Source organism: Paralichthys olivaceus, chromosome 15 (assembly GCF_024713975.1).
Source record: "Paralichthys olivaceus isolate ysfri-2021 chromosome 15, ASM2471397v2, whole genome shotgun sequence".
In the NCBI taxonomy this organism is placed as follows: Eukaryota; Metazoa; Chordata; class Actinopteri; order Pleuronectiformes; family Paralichthyidae; genus Paralichthys; species Paralichthys olivaceus.
Genome location: NC_091107.1, coordinates 11,155,102 through 11,179,551, shown reverse-complemented (window position 1 = coordinate 11,179,551; position 24,450 = coordinate 11,155,102). Strand labels below are relative to the sequence as shown.

Genomic DNA, 24,450 nt, shown 5'->3' with positions numbered 1-24,450 from the left:
ACTAGTTGTAGTTAACTTTTTTGGATCATCAACAGGTTTACACTGGTCACTACTCTGTTGTTTAAAAAAAGTTTTGATTACCTCTCTTGACGCCTTCTTTACAAAGCGTTCGTCAGTGACTTTGAAGGCTTTGCAGAGCGCCTCGATGGGGTCGTGGCTGAAGGATTCCTGATGAACTAAGTTGACATGGAGGTGATTGGCAGCATAAATGGCAGCATCCACACCACCGTGACCGTCAAACACAGCAAAGAAAGCCTGTTCTTCCTGATCCTGAGAGACAATACATGGCAGTCAGTGGGAAGACATAGTGGGATCATGTGTTGTAAGAATAACCAGAGATCCTTGTTAATTGTAAAAAAAAGAAAAAAAAGAATGATCTTCATTTTGCAAAACCGTAAAAACTGTTTATAATTGTTAAGAGATTAATACTAGAAAGTTGAATAAATTACTTTAGAGGTGAGTGTGGTACATGTTCAGAGGAATGTGAACAATTGGTGTTTACCTGAACATTGAAGAGTGTGTTGAAGTCAGGGATGATGACATGCTTGTCCTCCATCTTGCGCCTCATGTTCTTGATGGCGTGAATGGAAGTTTCGTAGTATGGCTGTGGACGGCGGCGGAAGGGCAGCTCCTTCAGCCAGAGGCAGCACATCTCAAACAGTCTATTAAACACCAGCCGGGCCAGCTTCACAGCCTCAATCACTGACGCGCGCGCGCGCGCACACACACACACACACACACACACACACACACACACACACACACACACACACACACACACACACACACACACACACACACATGTTTATTGTACACATGCATCTTATTTGAATATATGAAAACTAATGGGTGTGAATGATCAATAGAGGGCACATGCTCTTTCTGCCAGCATGAGCTGGATTCAGAGTTTAAGTTTTGAGAGTTTGTGAGTTTATAGGGTTAATCCGGCAAGAATCTACCTCAAATTTTAAAACCCCCCTCCTAGATTTACTTATAAGAACAATGCACATTTCTGAGAATGTGCCAATGTTAGCTAGGTGGGTAATTAAATAATTTTTCATCACTGTAGGATACTTTATTTTATGTTATTTTACTACAAGGTAAAAAAATGAAAACGGAACATTTTAAAATACAAATTTCATGCTTGTGCTTTCTTGTTTTTTCTCAAAGTAGAACACAGGCCCTAGTTTACTGGGCAGGTATATGTATGTGTATGTGTAGCAATCCATAACATGCAATAATTTCACTTGCCAAGAGTTGAACAAAAAACTGTTTTTATTTGTTCTGCTGTGTCAGAAATGTAATTGTGAAAAATCTCTTTTCCCAGTGTAAATTGTGCCGTTATGATGCACAAAGCTCAAAGGATGATTAACTTTTTCAGAAAGGCAGATGAAAGAAAACCATAATTGAGATATAGCACAGAGTTATACAGCCATGAGTGGGACAGATATGAGCCCAGAGCTCCTTCAGTAATAACCAAGACACAGACAGAGAGTACCTGGGCTTGACCTACTAATGTTAGCTGCAGGTATAATAGTCTACTCTCTCTGTGCTGTTGTCTGCTATCACAAATTTGATTTCAGTGAGACAGATGGTAAGAAATACACATGGATAAAGTGTCTAGCTTCTTTCACCCCTGCACCTTCTAAAAGTACATATATTTAAAACACATCCCAATACTGAACTTCTCTCTCTTCAGCTTCTCCCCACTCATGCTCCACATGGAGGTGTTTCAGCAATGCATCTGAAATCAAGGACTATCCATAACACCTTGCAAAGAGTCGAGGAAAAGACACAACAACAATAAGACAGAAGAGTGGGATGAGGCAACATCAAACAGGATGTGATCGGCTGTTATGCAACACCAGAAGTTCTTTGAGAAAGCACACACAGCGAGGTGTGGAACAGTTTGAGCTGTGAGTTTGAGGCCATCAAAATTCAAACGTGTCACACAATGAAAGTCTTGATAAGATGGTGAATAAAACAAAGTGTACTGGCAAAGACTTGTTAGATAATATTCATCCAAGAGTTGAGGGTTTTAATTTTGATATGACGAGAGAAAAACAGCAAACATGGCTCTTCACATAAGTATTCAAACTTTTTACTTAGAACTTAGTTGAAGCACCTTTGGTAGTGATTACAGACTCAAGTACTCTTGTGTATGGTATGACGAGAATGTCCTTGTGTTAAAAATTACAGGATGGGTCCTTAGAAGCTTATTATAACTCATAATAATGTAAGTAAACCTCTAGCAGCCATGTTAATTATGCCAGGAGCAAATAAGGAGGAAGTTAGAAGGAGGGTTGTGGTAGACATATGGTTCAACAAACATGATTTTAGGATGACATTGTACACCTTGTTTATGGGATTTTCTAGCATTCAGATCCTAGCAAGCTCTGTCAGGATAGGTACCATCACTGGAAAGCCATTTTAAGCTCTTTCTAGAGATATTCAATTGGGTTCAACTTGTGCATTTACAGATCTGTCTCTATGTCCTCTGTTGTCTTGGCTGTGGGATTTGGGTCGATGTCGTGTTGGACCCAGACTGAGGTCCTGAGTGTTCTGGATGAGGTTTTCATCAAGCATATCTCTGTGCTTTGCATCCTTCTGTTTTTCCTCAACCCTGACTATTCTCCCACTCCCTGCCGCTAAAAAACACCCCCACAGCAAGAGGCTGCCATCACCATGCTTCACAGTTGAGATGGTATTTGGCAGGTGATAAGCAGAGCCTGGTTTTCCTCCAGACATGATGCATAGAATTGAGGCCAAACTTTGAGAAGAAGCTTCTGTCTAGCCACTCAGCCTTAAAGCCTGCATCTGTGAAGTTGTGTATTGACGGTTGTCTACATGGGGGTGTCTCTGTCTCCTCCAGTTGTTCAGTTTGGTTGGGTGAACAGCTGTAGGAGGAGTCACCATTGTTCCAAACAACTGTTTGATTGAGGCATTATGGAGGTCACTGCGCTTGAGAACCTTCAATGCATCAGAAACCTTTTTTGTAGTCTAGACGGACAGTCCCTTCACCCTCATGACTTGTTTTTTCTCTCCAATATCTGAGCTAAATATCAAACGTCATAGTGAAGGATCTGAATACTTATGTTGATGTGATATTTAATTTTTTTCTTTCAAATGAATTGGCTATTAAAGTAAGCAATTCAATGGATGTAGAAAAATTCTACTTCAATGATGTGGATGTTATGGATTACTCATGAAGAGGTGGCGTATGGTGGATGTAGTATATCTGTGACAATACAGTCAATTTCATGCCCTCTAGTGGTCAAATACCACTTATTGCAGTTTTTCTGGGGAGAACTGGGACAAAGCCCTGGAGGTTACATGCCTGTGTACGTGTACAGGATGACGTGAGAGAGTGAGACCTAATTTGTCTGTACCTGTGTGTGTGTGGGTGTGTGTGTGGGTGTGGAACCCCCCGAGGACTCACATGGTAGTGGGTCAGCTCCATCTTCAGCAGTCTTATTGAGGTGGTGGATGGAGAGGTCAGTCTGTAGGAGGCTGTCTGCTGTGGCTCTGGCCAGGGCTGCAGCCAGGGAGCATGGACAGTTACTGTGGAGAGGAGAGACGACACAGTTATGAATGGGGCCAGAATTATCTGATGTGGAGTGCAAAAGTGTCTTCTTATATGTGACCAGTTTAATCGTAGAATAAAAGAAACAAAGAATAACAGCAAATATATTATCAGTTTCTTAAACAGATGCATTTTTCTTGGCACATATTAAATAATAGAACAGTTCTATTTGAGTGCAGCGCTCGATCAACACATCTGGCCAAAGCTGTGTGTGCATCTGTGTCAGAGGAGATCTGTCTCCTCTAAAGGTTAAGGTGCGTCAGGGAGGAAGAGGAGGGGGAGGAGACAGAGGAGGAGGATGAAGAAGGGGTCGTTTGAAGGACTGAAGGCCTGTTGTATGTGAGTCTGTAAGACAACTATGTCACCTTCAGATGCAGGTAACCATGGTAACCCAACTTCTGGATGCTGTTAAATGAAATAAAACCGGAACTGATATAGTTTGATGGCTTTTTTATTCAAGAGACAGGAACAAAGTTTACTTTGGAGCAATGGGAGATATGAATATAATTAGGTATAATCAAAATAAATACCAACATTTTTATTCTGTTATGTCCTGGACAAAATTGATGCCAGGCCAATTGAAAGCCAGGCTCATGTTCAATGCTACAAAATGTGTCCATTAAACCCAATATGATGTTCCTGAAATGTGTTATTGATTATATTATATTATATTATACTATACTATACTATGTAACCCTATACTGAAATGTACAGAGCAACAGTAGCTTGCTAGATAATATCCTGAACACCAGAAACTATCATAACACTGTTTAATTTAGCCAAATTAATGAACTGAAGTACAACACAGGGAAATGTTCTACAATTAAATAGTGTGAAAGCACCACTGTGGCTCCTTTGTTAAATTACATGGGTTTAATCAATGAGCAGTCAAGCAGATTTTAATGTATGACCCAAAGGCTGGTTCATTTTTTAAAATGAAAATAACAAACTTGGATCTAAGGGGTCTACGTCTTTGAGCATTATGTTGTATAATGGACAAGAGCATAAAGGTGAGGTCTTGTGAAACATTGACAGAACCTCTGCTGAATAAAGCCTTAATGTGTTGCCAGAGAAAAATCGTGAACATAAACAAAAGTACAAATTCATAGAATAAAATAGTCACTTCAACAATATAAAAACATGACCATTACTTTTCTTTAGAGAAGCATAGAAAATTATATATATAAACATATTTACTAGACAACATGCACACAACACAGACTAAAAACATGAATTTTCCACACGCATATAACTTTAGTGTTTTTTTTTAATGTTGTTCCCCTTTATACATGAAATCATAATTTGCCTCTCTCCTTTTTCTCTGCTGGCACAATATGTTGTAGTGTTCGAAAAAGTTAATACACAACAGGAAGTACTGCTCTCACCATGGCAACCAAAGCAACTAGAAATAACTTCAGTGACGATAGTTTGACTGAAATAGTTAAATGAAGAACTAATTTCCATCCGGACATGACAGAATATTTACAGACACTGTTAACTACTTGACATTAAAAAAAAAAGGTTTAAACGTATATAACCTTGTATTCTACTAAATGTATACTAATGAAACAATAAGATAAAAGAGAGTACGATTTTGCAAAATTGTAATAAATTATTTACCCCTGAGTTGTTTTGTATTTGAGCAAGATGAAAACAATGGACCATGCAGCTGCACTAATGTCAAGAGATCAACACAGTCTTGGTGGGTGGCACTGGGCTGCTGGTTCGATTAATTATTGACTGGCCTCCTGTCACTTCTCCACCGTTTGAGTCCATATGTGTAATGAGGAGGATAAATAAGCTTCTTCAGCCAATTAGAGTCAAAGTAAAACTGAGGTTCCACCACAGCTTCACAGAAACAACTGCACCTCCCATCTTTCTTCAATGACTACAGACCAGTTCCCCTCAGACCTCACCCAACTCTCTGGACTCCCTGCAGTGCGGTTATTACCCTCAGGTTGGAGTCAACAATCAATCACAAGTCTTTAATTTATCATGTGTATTTGGTACATTTCAGTCCATCCTGCTGTGAGATGAAGGCTTGTTCTTCCAGAACCTCCTGGATTACTGACACGCAGACAGGCCACAGTTTGTGAGGCTGCTGGGATTTGTGTCAGTAATCCAGGAGGTTCTGGAGATATTTAAGCAGCACAGGAAAATAAAAAAGATACCTTTCCTCTTCACACTGTACACCTCTGACTTTGTCCTGTCATCTGCAGAGGTTTTCAGAATCCTGAAGGACCACTATGTGCTGTCATAGAATTATGATGAAGTTTAGTCATTCAGTGGATCAATAACAACCTGCTCTACAATGTGGACAAGACAAAAGAGATTGTTGTGGATCTTTGAAGGACCAGGACTAAATTAAACAAGCAAGAGGAGTGACACAGATAAGCTGAAGTCCACTTTGATGACAGACTTGACTGGAAATGCAACACAGAAGCTGTTTGCTAGAAGGAAAAGAGAAGAATCTGCTCTAAAAAATGGTTGAGAAGCTTGAGAATATACTTTTACGTAAACAAATTTGAAACATCCTGTCAATTTGTTCCATGACTCAATTGTGATATTTCACAAATCAAACACTTAATATTTAAACAATCTGCATCTTCTACGTGTGAATCCTTGTTTAAAGGACCCGTTCACCTTGTGAGATTGTCCCTTCTCTTTCTCTGACTCATTTTGTGGACTTTTTCATGTGATGAAGTGGTTGGAAGAAAAATATCAGTTCGAAAAACAGGAATGGTCCAAATGCTCTCTAGCAGTATATAAAGGCTGCGGCACCTAATCGAAGTACCTTAAATAAATGTACATTTTTTAAAGTACACCCACTGATAACTTTTTGGGTAAGAATCATACTTAAGAGTTACCTGGTCCAGCATTATGTGTATCGATGTTGTAATCCCTCTTCTCTGTCAGGAACGACTTTCTAGTCAGGTCCTTGATTTTATTCTCAAACTGGGTCAAGGGCTAGAAGCATGAGGAGCAGAGTCGTTAAAGCATGGCTCCATATAGCACTAACCATAGCAACCTTCTGGGCAAACCTCTCCTTGAAAACATGGCGGCTGTGATAGTCAAATATCTTGTTCTACTTCTTGAAGGGCTGAAGACAAATTATATAACGGATCTAATTGTGAAGTCATTGTATGAATTGAATCAGCACATTGCAGAACGACCCTGTGACCCCCTGTGTGCCCTCTGTGTGTCAATCATGAGGATTCACCATCAAATAACTAATTAAAACCAAAAATTTAAAATTACAGAAAGCATCTTCGAGTAAAATTAATTTAAGGTGTATTTAGCTTTTTTTAGTTTGGCCTACGTCCCATATGCTGACATGTCAGGTTTGGTGACCTATGACCTATACTGCAGCCAGCCCCCAGGGGACCATTAAGATGATTTGGCTTCACTTAGGGAACTGTCATATCATCCATCTCTCTACAGTTTCAATCAGGACTCCACTGGATACATTTAAGCGCGTTTATTCGTATCTTGGCCTGCACTTTCTGCCCCTGTTTACTACCACTGTTTACTATTATAAAACATGCCATGAACATGACAGAATACTGTATATGGAGCACCTGAGAGTACACGACAGATACAGAAGAAATACCAACGGAAACAGGAGAATGAGGAGAGGAGAGGTGGGCAGGGTCTGTATGTCAGTGTTTGAGTTTGATCATCAGCAGTGTCCTCTCCTCCATGTTTCCATTCATAGAAACTCTCTACATTTCCCCCTCTCTCTCTCTCTCTCTCTCTGTCTCTCCTCTCCTCACTCGTTCCACCACTGGCAGCCCGTTGGGGGTGGATGCTGAGCCGCAGAGCTCTGATTGGCTGCAGGTAACACAGGAGAACGAGCGGCGCACCAATGACAGCTCCCGGTGGCTTGTGCATCACAGCGAGGTCATGTGCAGCAGAGGAGGATTAAAGGAAAGCTTAATCTCGGTTCACACCATCACACTGCAACAACACGACTCACCAGATAAATGACCAGCGCCAGTTTAACTGGTTGGACTGGATGTCAGTCATTGATTCATGATGAAGAGAGTCTTGGCTTGTCTTCTTTTTCTTTCACACAGCATCCAGTCTATATGTGCAGTACATGCATTACTCTTTTATTTCTGTGGCTTTTCTTCTGTCGACGTCTTAATCTTGATGAATACTGCATCATTTCAATGGGGACATTTGAAAGTAGCGTATATGGTACTCACTCACATATAGAGCCCAGATAATCCAGCACAAGAGAAGAGACACTAACATAAAGGGAGGGAGCTCATCTCTGGTAGTGTCAATAACCACTTTCCTATTGACCTTAAGGCCTCTGCTTTGCATTTTGACATTTAGCCTTTCTTTGGTGTTTTAGATTCTGTGAGATTTTACATTCTTGTTTGGTTTCATGGTTTTGTGAGGATCCAAAGAAGATGAGTGATTTAACTGATGAATAAGTTGATTTGTGTTTCCTCTCACCTTAACCTGAGCCTCAACATGTCCCGAACCTCAACCGGTTGCTTCTGTTACGATAACCAAAACTACACCCAGACACCAATAACAAGGTGGACGCAACAGAAACCACAATTTGAATGTAAAGGAACCACCAACAACTGTGGAAGGTCAGTGCAGATAAACAGAAAGCTCATTTTCTACATGTAGGAAGTGACTTTATAGATGATTTATTTATTGGCTCAGATAATAACATTCCGGTTTGATTGACACTGTCAGAGAGGTCCAAGTTAAACTGGCCAACGTTTTTATTATGGCGGTTGTAATTAGTGGAGGTGTTGTACTAGACTGTAGTACTTATGCTTCGAATATTCTCCCACCCTTTTGTGTATAAAAGCAGTAGAAACTGAGTATGACCTGAGTATAAAACGTACTACAGCTGAGACAGTGGATAAAGTTCGGAGTAGAATGTATCTGCATGTTTGAGTCAGTGGTGATTACTGCCTGCTCCCATGGTCCTTATCACAGTCTGGTGGTGCTTTTGTTCTCTGCCGTGCTCTGTGCTGTGGCTGTGTTTAGCTACAATCACGCAGGGAGCTTTGACAGGCTGCTCGCCGGGATAAAACCGGAGAGCTCTGAGTGTATGTGTGAGCAGATGACTCATGCATGCAGCCATGATTTTTTTTTTTTTTTTTTTTTTTTTTTTTTAAACCATTGCTTTTCTACAAGCTCGTTCTTTTCCTACAGAATTAGCCCCGGTGTTGAACAACAAGGTTGTTTCCATAGCAACACAGAAGCAAGTGACTGACAGTCAATAGTGTCAGTCGTCCTGTTGCCAAACCCACAGAACGAGCTCCCACTTCATTATGCTAAATATTGAACCTTTTCCGTGCCAAGCTGAGGTGAGGGTATAGATCCACTGGAACTCAAACAGCTCTTTTGATATGTTCCGCCTCAGGCCCCCGTCCCTTGTACCAGGCATTCCTCAAATTAAACCTGGAACGCAGCTCTGCCTTTTTCTGGGAACAGAGAGAAATTCCTCAGGTGACTCCCAGCCTCACACTGGGTACTTGTTTTATCAAATTTTCCAAAAGAAATTTAGAGTTGGTGCGTTTGAAACACAGACTGTTACATGAACACAGTATTCTCGAGAGGCTGTAACAGGATTACATAATACAAGTAGTGCTAGTAACCCTTACATCCTTAAAACATGGCATCGCGGCTTCTCCCTTGAGATGGCTTTCAAATGACTTTGATGAATTAATTTGTCTCCTCAGTCCACACACACCATGTGGCGCTTTAGTCTGTTGCCGGGCTTTCTGGCAGCCAATTGTGAGTGGCAGGAATTCACTGATGCTGTATCTGAAATGCTGGAAATGAAAGCAAAACTCTGTTACAAATGTATAATTACATTTCACTACAAACTGTCATTCTGTTTAGTTCTCCTTGCTACATAATACATTAATATTGTCCATTTACAATATTATAGATTGAACTGAATTTGTTAACTTATTATTAAAAACCCTTCATCTAAGTCTTTGAAATGCTTCATATTTTTTTTAAAACAGCTGGGCACTAAGGTTTTACTTAAATAGGAGCAAATGCTGTATTTGTCTGGGACTATTTTCAGCTATGGATTAAGAAACATTTGTTTTTCCAGTATTTACAGAGCAGAGACCAGATCTATTTGCGATGCATAAATCATTTCCCACATGTAAACTGGTGTTAAAAAAAAAAAAAGTGTGGTGAGAATGTGTGAGTGTCAGACCAGCTTACACACATTTACACTCAGAGTCACTACTAGCAGTTTGCCTGAGGACCCGAGAACAGCTGAAAATGTTGATATGTTTAAACGGAGCCTTAAATCTTTGGCCTCAATTTTCTGTTATGGCCATAATTTCCACCCATCTCTCCTCTCCTCCCCATTTTTATCTGCTCACCCCAACTGGTCGAGGCAGATGACCGCCCACATTGAGCCTGGTTCTAGAGGTTTCTCCCTGTTAATGAGTTTTTCCTCTCCACAGTCACCAAAGTGCTGCTTATTGTGGAAAGTGTTGGGTTTCTCTATATGAAACAAGATGTTAAGGTCCTGACCTTCTATGTAAAGTGCCTTGAGATTATAATTTGGCGCTATACAAATAAAACTGAATTGAATTGAATTAATTGTATTATTTAGACTTAGTTTATTTTCCCTTACATATATTTTAATTGTTTTTGTGTCGATTGAGTTGGATTTATTTTATTAATCTTAATTATTTACATATTTATTTAAAAATTGTCTTGCTAGTCTTGTTATTACATTCAAAAATAATTATTTATTTTGTGTATTAATCTCCTATTGTTTTACTGTTTACAGGTGCCACCCTATTGTTTATTTTTCTTCAAAAGGTGTCATACAAATGTTTCATTGATTGATGATCAGTGCGATTGATTTTTCTAAAGCGATCATAGGTTCATATGGACTGGGTCCATGTTTTTGGACCTGATTCCCAATCAGCACAGCAATACAATTCAGACTGTGGTATTTTCTTCAGCTCACTGTGTTGGTCAAAGTCACAATGTGCTTGTTACTGCTCCTGAAGTTAATAAAACAACCACTGCAACTACAGGTGTCACAGACTGTCAAGTACCAGTGGATGTTTTTCCTTCAGATGGCTACAGGGGGAAACAAAATTTGACAAGTGACGTGAAGTTGAGTGTTTTTCAGTTTTGATGTTGCAGGACGGTCTCGGATACTGCGAATGAGACATTGCAATCAAAGCTTGTGAATCCAGTGTGACAATGAAACAGATTTATGAAGATGTGTACACAGAGTTTTATGCATCTGGCAATAGCAGGACAGTGTGTATAGGATTGACTCCAAATAAATTACTGTGTGTGTTTGTGGTGAGGAAACATGTTATCCACTGCATCAGTGTATCTCTCTGACGTGTTCTTAGACAACAAAAGATCTCTGTGGCACAGAGGACTCAGGCTTGTTGGCACTTGTTGGTAGCAACCATTCATTGTTGGTTTTGTTCTTCTTTTATTGGATTTGTGGGCCAGGAAAAAAAATTGGATTGTCGACTTTCTCATAGACTTTCTTTTATATCAACACCACCTGAGATGTTTTCATAGAGAATCTACTATAGACTCAGGAGCACTGCAGTTGTTGATACTCACAAAATGACTTTTTTCATGCAAACACAACGTCTGTGTATGTAATGCAAGGTTGCATAATAAGAACAGGCCTGCACAGATGTGTTGTTTCATCCCCAGGACCATCTACAGTGAGAAGGTGAACTATGAAAACCAGCAGAAACATGTGCAGTGTTGTGCCCTCTCAGCGATTCTACCTTAAGTGCACCTCTGGAGGTTTTCTGAGCTCCGCTGATGTAACACTGCACTTCAAACAGTGTGGAAGTGATGGGGCGAACTGCGTTTGCAGACGTCACAGAGTGCTGCTCTATGCATTTGCAATGCCGTGTTCCACTTACGATGAAATGCACAATGTTGGCTGCAGAGAGGCGTGTCTAATCTGTCATAAAATTAGAAAAACCTCCACAGCCACAAAACTCCTGTAACGGCCCACAGTGCCTCTGAGACTGTTGTGTAGGCAGTGGATCTACTATTTCAGCAAGACATGTCGGTAACAGGAGACTTCAAGGTGACACGCTGAAGGGGGAGTGAGCCGTAAACCGCTGCATGTGTCATGTATATGAAAAGGCTGTGGATCTGTTGAAGTGCAGTCAGTTTCCAGATAAGCCTCCAGCCTCTGCTCAGCCTCCACAGATACACTGGGGAACTTGTATGCAATTCCCTCTGAGGTTTTTGAGCAGGCCCAGCGCTGCTCTGCAGAAAGGCTTGAGGCGGTATTATGTAATGTACCAGCTGGATCATTGGTGGACTGGTGAGAGCCTATAGGGGAGCAACATCGTGTCCTGACCCAAACTATCCCTAGAATCACCTCTAATTGAACAAATTTCACAGAAACGACAGTGTTGTCTGTGTGAAGTGAAATGTCAGCGCTGCTACGTCTTAAGCAGAAAGTGTCATCACTGATTCAGCAACACTGCAGTACTGACTGCTTCAAGCTATTGCTCAACACAAAGTCAAATGAACCGATGATAGTCTGTGAATACTCAATTTATAAAATATAGTTTTTCAAGCTTATTACGTTGTCTGCCTTAAGGGCTTATTCAGAGCTTGGAGGCAATGACCTTAGCTTAGCATAATGAATGGGAGAAAGGGAAACAGTTAGCCCATAATATGCAAACCAACTCCTCTGAAGCTCATTGGGTATAACTTTGTTTACCAGCTAACTGGTAGCTTTGTCCAACTGTCTGGTGATGGATGTTGTACACTGGGTTTTACAGTGAAAACTAAAATGGAATGGAGTGCATGTCTCTGCCAACAGTTCCCTTACACTCAATCAAACCACACCAATTTTCTCACACATACTGTTCCCTAAATGTCCCTGTTTTCTAAATTAAGATCCATGAATTATTATTTCCCTCTGTTAATATTTCTGATGTTGTAGCAATTGATAATGTAGCCACTATGGTCACCATGTTTTAATAATTTCAACTTGCGTCATCATTTAATCGTACTGTAGCTTTGAATTCATCCAAAACTGATCCAGAAGGTAGTTGATTTAAGATGGAGATTGTGTTTATACATCTATATCCCAGCCAAATTTCAAGCTTGTTCCAGTTGTGAATTGGCACTAATGGGAAAACGAATGGGACTTTTGTGTCATGTACCAGCTCCGCTACAGCAGTTTTTATCAGGATGAAATTGTGGTTTTGTTGGGGACTATTTGCTGCTGGGGACATGGTGTTCTATTGAGTATTTATGACACCAGAATGGCACAGTATGTACAAAACAGGAATCCATTCATTGTTGGTATTTGTTTTCTTTGTTGTGGGAAATAAAAAGATAGAATATCACCAGCTTTACGTTTTGAAGACTTTTTTCATTCAAGTGAATACCTCTACTTTCCTGCCCCGTCGCTGGAACATCTTCTCTGCAATTGAATCATTTATCATTTATCATATTCTATCACAAAGCCTAGCAAAGCAAGGTCAAATTATTTAAGGCTGTCAAAAGGAAAAGGCCTCAACATGCTGACTTTATCCCGACCATCTGTTTTAACAGAGTATTAAAGTGCTTATAGGATGAAATGCTGGTGATTGCGAACCGCTCCCTGCACACTTAGCGTGGCACTGCGGCGCTGAAAGCAACCTAAACCCTATAATACTTGACAACTTGAATTGAATCTTAAATCCTTACTTTGTAAGTAAAATCAAAGAAATCAGCTCATTTTTACATAATCTTTTCAGTGTTTTCAAATCTGGTGTTAATGCTCGGCACAGCACTGAACCAGCTTGTTATACATTTATTCAAAATACAAATGCATATCAAGACACTGCATTTTACAAATCTTAGTCTTTGACCAGTGTTACGAGCTGGATATTGATGGGTTTCTTGGTCTTACATGACAGCAAATTCAATAATTTTCAGTTTTGGACAAATGGTGGAACCAAACAAGACAAATTAAAAAAACCTCACCGTGTTGTTAGGATATTGTGATGATGTGTGATGATTACCCTGATATGCTTGTCTTTGGACTGTGGGAGGAAGCCAGAGTACAAAACCCAGGCAGACATGGAGATAACATGCAAACCCCACATAGACCTGGTCAGCCGTCAGGTTCAAACCCTTCTTGCGGTGACAATGGCCACAGTGCTGACCACTGTACCACCTTGCCGCAACCTTTATTGTAAAACCAAACAGTTTCACTTGTACTTATAGGGAAATAATCAGTATGTTGTAAATTTTGTCATCAAAAATAAATGTATAACTTTATTTACACAAGATATAATTGTGTTTCAACTGAGCCATTTTATTTTGATAGAACTGTTCACACAGTAATTTAGCTCCACCTTTATTTATGACATCATCATTATTCCTTAGGTAACCTTACATTTACATTCCACTTAACTAATCATCACAAACATGTAATCAGGATGAAAGTACAGTGTAATCACACTTTTTAACGTTGGTGTGTGCTTTTCTCCAGGTGCTCACTCACATTGACATAATTTAATCACTTTATGCGTGGCTCCTCCACAGTCATGTAACCGACAACCTGCCTCACTCTCCTCTGTTCAGTGGCTTTCCAACACATTTTCCAAGGTCACACATGTTGGGATTCTAGACTATGAACTGCTTTGCATTCAGCTCATCTACCACAGACATATGACTCATCATTTGAATTATGGGCACAGAAGACGCCCGCTACAGTGGAGCAGCAGCAGACCAGAAAAAGCTTCTGCAAAGTGTCCATAATGCTGTGAGAGGGAAAGGAGGACACTGCACACTTTTGAAGGTCGCTGCACTTCCAAAAATGGGGCCTCTCCAGAGCTAAAATTAATTAAGGCGCCTGTTTTAGAGACGTCAATGTGAGCCATGCACGGCTGGAAAGACCAGTGATTCTCCATTTTTTTACAGTCTAGTCTGCAACAACAGATTGATTTTACTGTTGGCATCTGATCTACATGCAACGTATTATCTTCACTGTTCTAACTTTTAAGAAAATAAATAAATATAATAACAATTATTTATGCCACATCGAAGGCAACATATTAGCTCAGGAGTCAAATACTTAAACCTGTATCGACGGCTTGATTTTCATGAGAGCTGTAGTTTTATTTGTGCTCACATAGTAATTGTTCAAAGTTTCAATTTCACATCATAATGTAAAGTGAATACTGTGGTAAATCCCTAGAACAGACTAGAAATGTTGAATGACAGTTTGCATAGGAAGATGGCTGTAGTTGTAAGTCCTGGTCCCATCTGTGTGGAGTTTGCATATTATCTCTGTGTTTGCATGGTTTGCCTCGGGGAGCTCAGCTTTCCTCCCATGGCTCTGGTGAACAGGAGAATCAAAAGAACTATTGCCTGGGAGTTTTTCTCAGCACTGTAATGGACTGTCCTCAGTGTTTCCCTAGCCTCAGGTGCATGCTGGGTACAGTCACAACTCCCCAGTCATAGGAGGGTACGACGTATTACTAAACACCTTAACGTTCATCCACACAGTACAATTCCATCTGCTTCTGAGATGAATGAGCAGTGTAACTGATGTGAGCAGCTTTAACAGCCCAGGAAGGTTTACTGTTATGATACAAATGTCTCCCAGTTTATATAGTTAAATTTGCATGTGAGCATATTGACAATGACAAGGATAACATTTAGCTAATATATATATATATATATATATATATATATATAGCTAATATACAGCTAATTTACTATATTAACCATCTTAGTTTAGCATGTTTGCATGCTAATATTTGCTAAATCCAAAGTAAAGACGAAGGTAATTGCAATTTCATTAGTTTCAATGATATTCTGTCAAAGACTTAAAATGTTGATGATGATGATAGCGCTACTTTAAAAACAACAAATGTGCCAAAAAGACAGAATTAGCATTGCACCCCTTTGTCAGGCTCATGACAGAAACTGGCACCTACAATACCCACAATGCAGTTCAAACACCAACAGTTGGGTTATTGGTCATTTATTTATTTTTCCATACCTGCCTCTCCTGCCTCTATTTAGATTGAGGAGAGAGACGATTGGTTAGGGTAAGGCAAGAATGTAGGGTTTACCAATCAGAGGGAGTGGCAGGTCTTCAAGTAAAAAGCGAGTTATAGATATACAAGGTTAATTTTCTGTTGTCTAATTGTTGCAGCTCTACAACTGATATGAAGAAATGAAGAACTGTATTTTTTATATAAAATCTACTGTGGTACAATTAGAGAGAGAGTTAGATTTATGATCTATCAATCAACAACATCATCAAACATCAAGAGACTTTCTTTATAAAAAAAAACTACTAAGTCCTTGCTGGCACAAGGCAAAGTGTTACACTGTGGTAAGGTTACATTAGTATACTGCCGGCTCAATTGCCAGCGGTGGCGGAGGGCAGTGCTGCGGCTGCCCTCTGTGGTAATCCCTGCGAGACACTGTGATTAAAGGATTACTCCTGCAACTAATTTCAAAGGGATAGACCAGACGAGAACGAGGAGGCGTAGAGGAGAGGAAGTCATACGGATTGACAGAGAAATAAAAACTGGCAAACCGAGGATGAGGCTGGATGGATGGAAAACACCCCAGCATGTTGACGATAAGCACTGTCACAGCGTTCCCGACGCTGACTTACATTTATAGGCATTATCAGGCCTGTGTGTTTTTCTAAGACAAGATGCCTGAAAAGTCATAGAAAAAAAAGTTTTAGGAGAAACCAAGCAGACAAATCCCCAAACAGCTTTAGTTTTCAGAGGTGCTCTAGAAAGCCACAAGGCAGTTAGTTCCCAGAAGCCTCAGAGGATGTATATCTCCAGGGGGATCAAATCTCCTGGCTTCATATTGCTCTGATTAAACAGTGAAAAGCCAGTGGACAGACAGATGGTAGCATGAAAAACTAGGAATAAACTAGAAAATTCCATTCAAACGCACTTTCTGTGCTGTTGACTTTCATTTACAGCTCAGCCTGTTCAGCAGTAAAGCTTCCTCGTGGGGAGAGGCAGCTACCACAGGGGCAGCGGAGGCATCAGATGTTGTTTTATATACATTGAATGTGATGAGATCTGTATCCATTTTCTTTTAAACTAGTTCAGCCCAAAAGGAGGTCGCTTCATTCTGAGACAGTGCATGTGGGACTTCAGAGAGATGGTCTGATTAATGGTTTTCCTGTCTTTATTCAAGAGCATGGTCTCTTTCAGTTTGACAGAGGATGTCGATCAATCAATTTATTTTTATTTGGATTGCCCATATTCACAAATCACAGTTTGCCTCATAGGACTTAATGATTTCCCATTTAGATTTTATAAAGCTTGCACTCAAACAACCCTTGCTTGTGCTTACATTTGCTCCGCTTGTCCTCAACTTTACTTCTTTAAAAGTCCTGTATGGGAACTTACTTCAACTGAGTTTATGCAATGCCGCTTATAACGCCGTTTTCCCATCGACAGTAACGCTAACAGATCCATGAGGGTGGGAAATTTTCATTTTCCAACATAATTCCTGCAATCATTGGTTGTTGTTTTTTTACAGACTTGTTGCACAAACAAAATCCAAGTAATTTCCAAAATGCAGAGGGCAGAGGAGAAATTTGAGAACCAGATGTTTCAAGTGCGCACAGAAGCGGTGTTCAAGTTCAAAGTTTAAAGTATATTGTGATCAAGTGCAAGGTTTGAGCACAAGGTTTTCAGTGAAAGCATTACAAAAGTTGAAATCAATAAATCCTGTTCTCAAACTGAAAGACCACGCACTTAAATAAAGACAAGAAAAAAAACAGACTGATTTGTCTACTGTAAAGTGACAAAAAGCTCTTCAACATTTCCTCAGAGATAGAATTCCTTTTGAGCTGCGGATTATTGCTGTAGAAAGACACCCTATGACATAACAGTACCTTGATACTAAAGCGTCTGCTGTGGGTCTGACCTCTGATGTTCTAATTAAAGCAGAGAGAGGAACATATTGTCAGACATGCTCGAGAGGCTGCTCCGTGAATACAGCTTCATCCTGCTCATTGAAGGCTAATGTACCTCTTTAATGAAATGAAAAGCTTGCAGTGCCCTACTACGCACCACAAGGTTACCGCTGTGGCATGTCCCTCCCCATCTGTCTATTCCTTAATTTTCTCTCTCTCTCTCTAATAAAGGCATAAAATGTCTCAGAAAATGTTTAGGAAAAGAAAAGCTTCATAGATTCACCATCATCCAGGTTTACACGATCACTCTCTCAGATTCCCACCCTTCAGGCAAAACTTGACTGAACAGGAATGTTAATATAAATTTCAACAAAATCCACCATTAGTGGAGAGTTAGATGAGAAGATTGATACCACACTCACTCCTCCCATTAATAATGAAGCTACAGTTGGGAACAGCTAGCTTCGCTCTGTTCAAATGTAATAAAACACTTTAAAGCTTTTATCTTAATCAATACAATAGCCCAAGGGTAAAAATGGCAAAATGCAATTTTCAGGGCGTTATGATGTATTTCAGGTCTGCGATCAGTAAATACCTGGTGTCTCCGCTGGGTTTCTGGAAACTGCTCAGGAACAAAGAATACAGTCGCATAACCTCCAAGAAAACAGTAAATTGTCTTTTTCATACCTTGTTCGTACAGAGTCGACAAATGAGATACAATATTGTATATATATGTACATGTTGACTGGTTGGCTACTAGTGCTGGTGAGTCGATTTTGTTTCCCTTACGACTGGGTCACCTAGATGTATTACTGTTATTTGTCTTTGTGCTAAACCATCAGTTTATTGTTGCCTGATATATAACGGACAAAAATGACAGGAATCGTTCCTCTCAACCAACTCGACCACCAGGCAAATTCCCCAACCCGATGTTGGGCTTTGAGTTTGAGATATACTCCTACACTGTCCTACTGGTGTGGACAGCAGGGCGGACAGTGGGTGTCACAGTTCCTCATGCACCTAAATTGATGTCTGCATAAGTAGATGTTTTTCACACGTGTAATTGGTGCCCGTGTCAGCACCACATAGTCCTAAATTGCCGGCTGCGAGCTGATGTCTGTACAGAGCCTCGTGTTAGAAGTCTTCACAGTTCTCACAGTTCTAAGGAACCAAGAGGGGACCTGAGATGGACCAGGTCCATATTATAAACTGTCTAATTTGATTGTGCAATCTTTTGTTTTATGGCCACAAGTCTCAGGTCTGACAATACTTATAATTCTAGAGATCATCGCATTGGAGATATTTCAAAAATTATAATGTATTTCATCATTAATCAGCATTAGCTTTATGTTTTCAATTGTCATCTTCCAAAATAAAATGTATTGCTCAATAAACCTGTCTTATTTCTGTGCAGGTTTCTCTGGTTTACTACCACTGAAGAGGTCACTTGAGATTCGCCAGTTCTGTGTGGAAACAGCCCCTGGAGAGTGGGAGTGATGAGAGTGTGTGGGCAGGTGGACATTACTGCTGCTGTACACTTCAGTATTGGCAGTTCCTCTCTCCTGTGCAGCATCCTACTTCTGCTGGATGGCCTGAGGGGAGCCCTCATTAATAAAGCCAGAGAGGGGCTCGCTTGTTCCAAACAAAGCCAGTTTGTCCTTGAACCAGAGGACATGAATAATAATGGTTAAGGTTTGCCCAGACAGAAAGGGTGTGTCAATCACTGGATGTTGACAGCAGTGAATAGAACAGTATAAAAAGTAGGTGACTGTCAGTGCAGACAGTGTACTGAACAGTTTTTAAGAGAAATCCACTCATTTTGCAGGCACACATCTGTGTCATGGTGATTTTAAAATCTATTGCCATCAACACTTATCTTCTATTGTTAAATTAATTACTAAGAAATGACTTTTTATTAACGGAGGTATTTCTTTAATGGTCACACACACGTCATTCTGTGAGCGGACAGAACAGACTGTTTGAGTGACAGCAAAGCTGGCACAGGAAGGAGTTTGAATGTACACACATTCAAATTTATATCTAAAAGTGGGACTTACAAATCACTTTGTTGATTTAAATCACAAAGACTATGCAACTTGTTCACTTTTATCCTTCGTTGAAAAGGCATTCCAATACATCAAAATTGACAAATCACATAGAATAACGCTCAACGCAAGTTTAAACAGTCTTTATTTTAGTATTATGTTCAGAGTTAGCGGATTATGATCGTTTCTGTGGTCTAACAAGCTTTGAATGAGAAAGTAATGGAGTGTGATTCACAGTAGAGCTGACAATGATGCTGCCTGTCTCCAGCGAGTGCAGCTTCACTTCTAAAAGCTACTGATTCGATCAGTGGTGATGGAGATTCAGAGTCAGTTCTCTCTGACAGTTCCTGCAGCTTACAGGCCGAGCACAGACAAAGGTTTGTCAGCAGTGGCTATGAAAAATGAAGACATGTGTCCATGCGTCTTGATAAGATGGATACGGTGTGCAGAAAGATAATGTGGGTGATATAATTTTAAGGCAAGGCAAGTTTGTTTGTAAAGCACATTTCAACAAGGCAATTCAAAGTGCATTACATAAGTCTAATCATGATTTCAGAGGCAGCGTGACTGCATTAGAAATCAACTGATGCAGGAAAAGAATTTATTCTGTGGTGATATAGTTTGATGCTGGTGTACCAAGAACTACACTTGACACCTGTGTAATATAGTGATAAAAGGGCAGCCTCTAATTATTCTATTCTTAATTACTTTATTAATTACCTTTTAAGATCTTGACCGTCTATGTAAAGTGCCTTGAGATAATGTATATTATGATTTGGCGCTTTACAAATAAAACTGACTTGAATTGAATTAATTCGTTGATTGATTATCATTTGAAATTAATAAAAATTACAAATAAATCTTTGACCACAGCCAAGGTGGTGTCTTCAAAGTCCTTATTTCTCCTTTACATTAGGAAAGACGGCAGCAACACCTCACACACACAAAGCTTAAACTGGAGATTGTTTGGTATTGTTGCCAAAACTGATCAAAAGAGATGCCAATGAATAACCTGGTGATTGACTCATCGATTAAATAACTAGGCCTAGATATTTGTATTCATAATCTACTTATAGTTGGTTGCAGCCCTTGTCACGTAGGTGCAGTCAGTCCAAACAAATGAAGGGGATAAAATAATAATAGAAGACGGTTGTCACACTGCACATGTCCCCAGCAGCTCCAGCAGCTCAACAACACTGATGTCACAAATGATCCTAATGTCCTTTAATAAACCTGTCACCACCAGCTCCTCTAACACCACCTACTCCTACTGTGTGTGTGTGTGTGTGTGTGTGTGTGTGTGTGTGTGTGTGTGTGTGTGTGTGTGTGTGTGTGTGTGTGCGCGCGCGCGGGCGTGTGCATCACGTGTGCTGGAGGAAGCCGGATCTACCCCCTAGTTCTTTACAGCTGTTGGAGACATTTCTGTATAATGAGGTCTAGAAAGGCTCTCCCCTCAATTACAATCTATCAGTTCTTAGTGTGTGTGTGTGTGTGTGTGTGTGTGTGTGTGTGTGTGTGTGTGTTTGTGTGTAGGGTCATTCAACTCCCCCTCGCCCTCCTCTTCAACTCATCATCACTTCCTTGCTAGTCAGTAAGCAGAGGGTATATCACACTTCTGCAGAGTTTTCCTTTTTTCATTTAAAGGGAATCTAATACAGATCGTACCACTGAGACGAGGCTACAGCTGCAGCAATCCATCTGGCTTCATAACCGTAACGCAGCCCCACGCTTGTCATATCAGGAGTCCCAGTGTGCTCTGTTAATTCGCTGATACCTCCACAAATAAAAGGGCTAGAGAGATATATAAAGTTAAATTGATCACAGAATGATTCCTCATCATATGACGTCAAAAGGTGAGTGACATCATGAAGGAGAAACAATGATGACGTCATTAAGACATTACTACAATTACCTGATTGCTGTATATTGGGTATATAAAGTAAATGCAGTGTAACCATAATTCTTAATAAAATAGAAACTACAGGATCGTTGTGACAGGTTTGCTGATTAATAATGAATAATTACTTCTAAATGCCTCCTGAGCATTTGTGGTGTTAAGAAAATCTGAAATGACCTTCATCACTCTTGTATCACTACAAGGCAAACAAGAATATGTTGAAAGGAAAATAAAGATTTCCAGAAAAACTAACATAAAATATCAAATTCCAAAATACTCCTAAACCGCTTTAAAGCTCCATGGCAAAATTCTCCCAGGCTCTGAACTTTATTGGAGGGATGAAATTCATACTGCTGCTTTTTTTTGAGGGTTGCATGGGGCCTGGAGCCCATACCAGCTGACACTGGGTGAGAGGCGGGGTACACCCTTGACACGTCGCCTGCAAACAGAGACAAATTCACACTCACAATCACACCTACGGTCAATCTAGAGTCTCCATTTACCCTAACCTAAACTGCATGCCTTTAGACTGTGGCAGGAAGCCATACTTTCCGACACAAACACAGAAATGCCCGGGCGAGACCTGGATTGGAAAAGAGAACCTTGCTACTGTGAGGTGACCGTGCTCATCACTACCTGGAATGAAGTACTACTCTATGTTGCCAAAGGATGAAAAGAAAATATTCTTACAAAATATGTTTTTCTATTGTGGTTGCTTGATGAAATTTCAGGGCGCTGCTGTCTGATTCCAAAACCTCACATAGGCGTTCAATTTAGTTGACATCCTTTGGCTGTGAAGGTCACATCCTTTCAGCACTCATCACTTGCACAGACACCTCCTCATTCCTCGTGTTCCTCCACTCACTTATAACGACTCTTGCTTTTGTCGCCTGTCAGCGAGGACAAACCTGAGAGATAAAGTGAACACATTTACAGAGCGGAGATGTCTGAGTAAGTCAAGATAAAGTCCCTTATGACAGAGGAAGGTAGTCTGTGTGAATGTGGAAGCACTAGTTTGAAGTTGGGAAAAAAAGAAAATTAACATACTACCTCTGTACAATGTCCAAAGTGTGGATGTGAAAGTCCTGAGTGGAGAAGCGAATTAAACCCAGCAGGAGTTACTGGATTATGATTTAAATGATCAAAACCTACTCGCTTTGAAATCAGAGGAAGGCGGCTCATCTACTTCTCCCTACAACCCAGATGCATGTATGTGTCTGCTTGTTTTATTCACACAGAATCGTCATTTATAATTTATTCTTTATAATAATTTTAAGTCATAGAGTACTTCAGAGTAAACCCTCCGAGGATAAAACTGTACTGTGTTAATGGGGAGTAGATTGCATCCTGTTGTTTTAAGATGTGACTCCCAGCTGCCTGGAGGAAAATGGATTAAAACCCAACTGGCATCATTTTTACGCACACACACTGTCCACACACCCAAACTCGTTCTAAAACACCAAGTGCTTCACCCATCCCCTATTAACATACACTCGCACACAGAGGGGATCTCTCTCCTAGCAGAAGTCTATTATTAGCTGTTCAACCCAGAGACAAACTAATGACACGTTGGGATGAATCACCAGCGCTGCTGCCTCCGACTATCATTAAACTCACGGCTAAAGCTACAGTAGACAACCATGTAGGATTCTGTCCACCATGCACACGCACTCACACACACACTCATACCATCAACCGTCTGTTTCGTCTGTTGCAAGAACTGCAGGAAAAGTTCTCATCCATGAGCCACTAAGACGCTTGTGTCTGCAGGTTTTCACAGCATCATGTTTGGAATCTTAAACTGGTGTCCAGAGATCAATGTTTTAATTGGCACTGGTTATTTATCCCAAACAAATGTCGCCATGGTACCTAGTATCGAAGAACTGTCATGTCTGGTTATATTGATAATCTTGTTAACTCATTATTTTAATTGGTAAGTGATTAAAAGCTATACAAATCCTTATTTTCCAGAGTTTGTCTTTCACATTCAAAGAACGACAAGGAAAGGTTTTTGTCACTGGTGTAGACTAGTTGACGTCTTCCTCTGTGTCTTCTACATGTGTGGCTCCTCTTTTTCATCCTGAGATATTTGGATTCTTCCAGTTTTGCATCTGTCCCATGCAGGATCCTGAATCATTTTTACCAGCACAACATTTCCTAGTCTGCTTACCTTGGATAGCAATTTCCCCAGTGTATCCCAGGCTGTGACGTTTACAGAATTTCCCTTGGGGAAAAACAATGATCACATTAGTTCTCTTTATCGGCAGATACTCCGGGTAGATGTATTGGAACTAGGAAAGAAAAACATAATTTCCAGATACAGCAGGCAGCTTTTCACAGAGACAAAAGCTCTAAAAACCCATTGTACACTAACTGTGAGAAACTAGTGCAGCTTCAACAGCTCAGAGTGTGACGGAGCTAAAAGAGGGTGAATGTTGTACTTACAATAATCATGTGGACAGAAACATGACTCGAATGAATTTTAATATTGCTCTGTATCTCCCTTGCTGGCCTGGGGGTCAGAGCCACGAGCTTTCTAGCCTCATAAATCTCATAGTTTGGGTTTTCCAGCTGGATAAATTAGTTTTGTTCATTCTCACCTCTCGAGGCATCGGTTGCAGTCACAGCCAAACCTTATTTAGGTTTAACTGCACGACATAATCTATTTTTACCTATTAATTCCCTGAGTACTAAAATCAGTGCTGAAATTCTGATAGCACATATGCATCAGTTTGCTAATTTATCAATATGTTGATCGAAATAACAATTTTGATTACAAATTAATGTCAAACCGAAGTTACTTTGGTCTAGGTTCCTATATGTGAGGATGTTTTGCTGGAAGAAATGATGATTTTGATGGAAAATAAGTGAGAATTTTGCCTTTTTTTCTCTTATAATTTAATATTGAATATCATTGTGTATTCAGCAAAACATCTAAAGACATTATTTCATATACCAAACTTTTATTTGCATTAATCAATAATGAAGATAATTTATACTTACAGGTCAC

At 40.1% G+C, this 24,450-nt stretch overlaps 1 protein-coding gene across 2 annotated transcripts in view; it reads right to left on the bottom strand.

The window, feature by feature from the left end:
• Window positions 1-24,450, bottom strand: part of ppm1e (protein phosphatase, Mg2+/Mn2+ dependent, 1E) — a 31,483-nt gene that overhangs the window by 3,336 nt on the left and 3,697 nt on the right. For both annotated transcript variants that reach the window (XM_069539676.1, XM_020085620.2), the window contains exons 3-5: window positions 3,440-3,561; window positions 503-702; window positions 82-270 (exon numbers count right to left, since the gene is read on the bottom strand). In XM_069539676.1, the coding sequence (XP_069395777.1) occupies window positions 82-270; window positions 503-702; window positions 3,440-3,561 (511 nt within the window). The remainder of the gene's footprint in view (window positions 1-81; window positions 271-502; window positions 703-3,439; window positions 3,562-24,450) is intronic.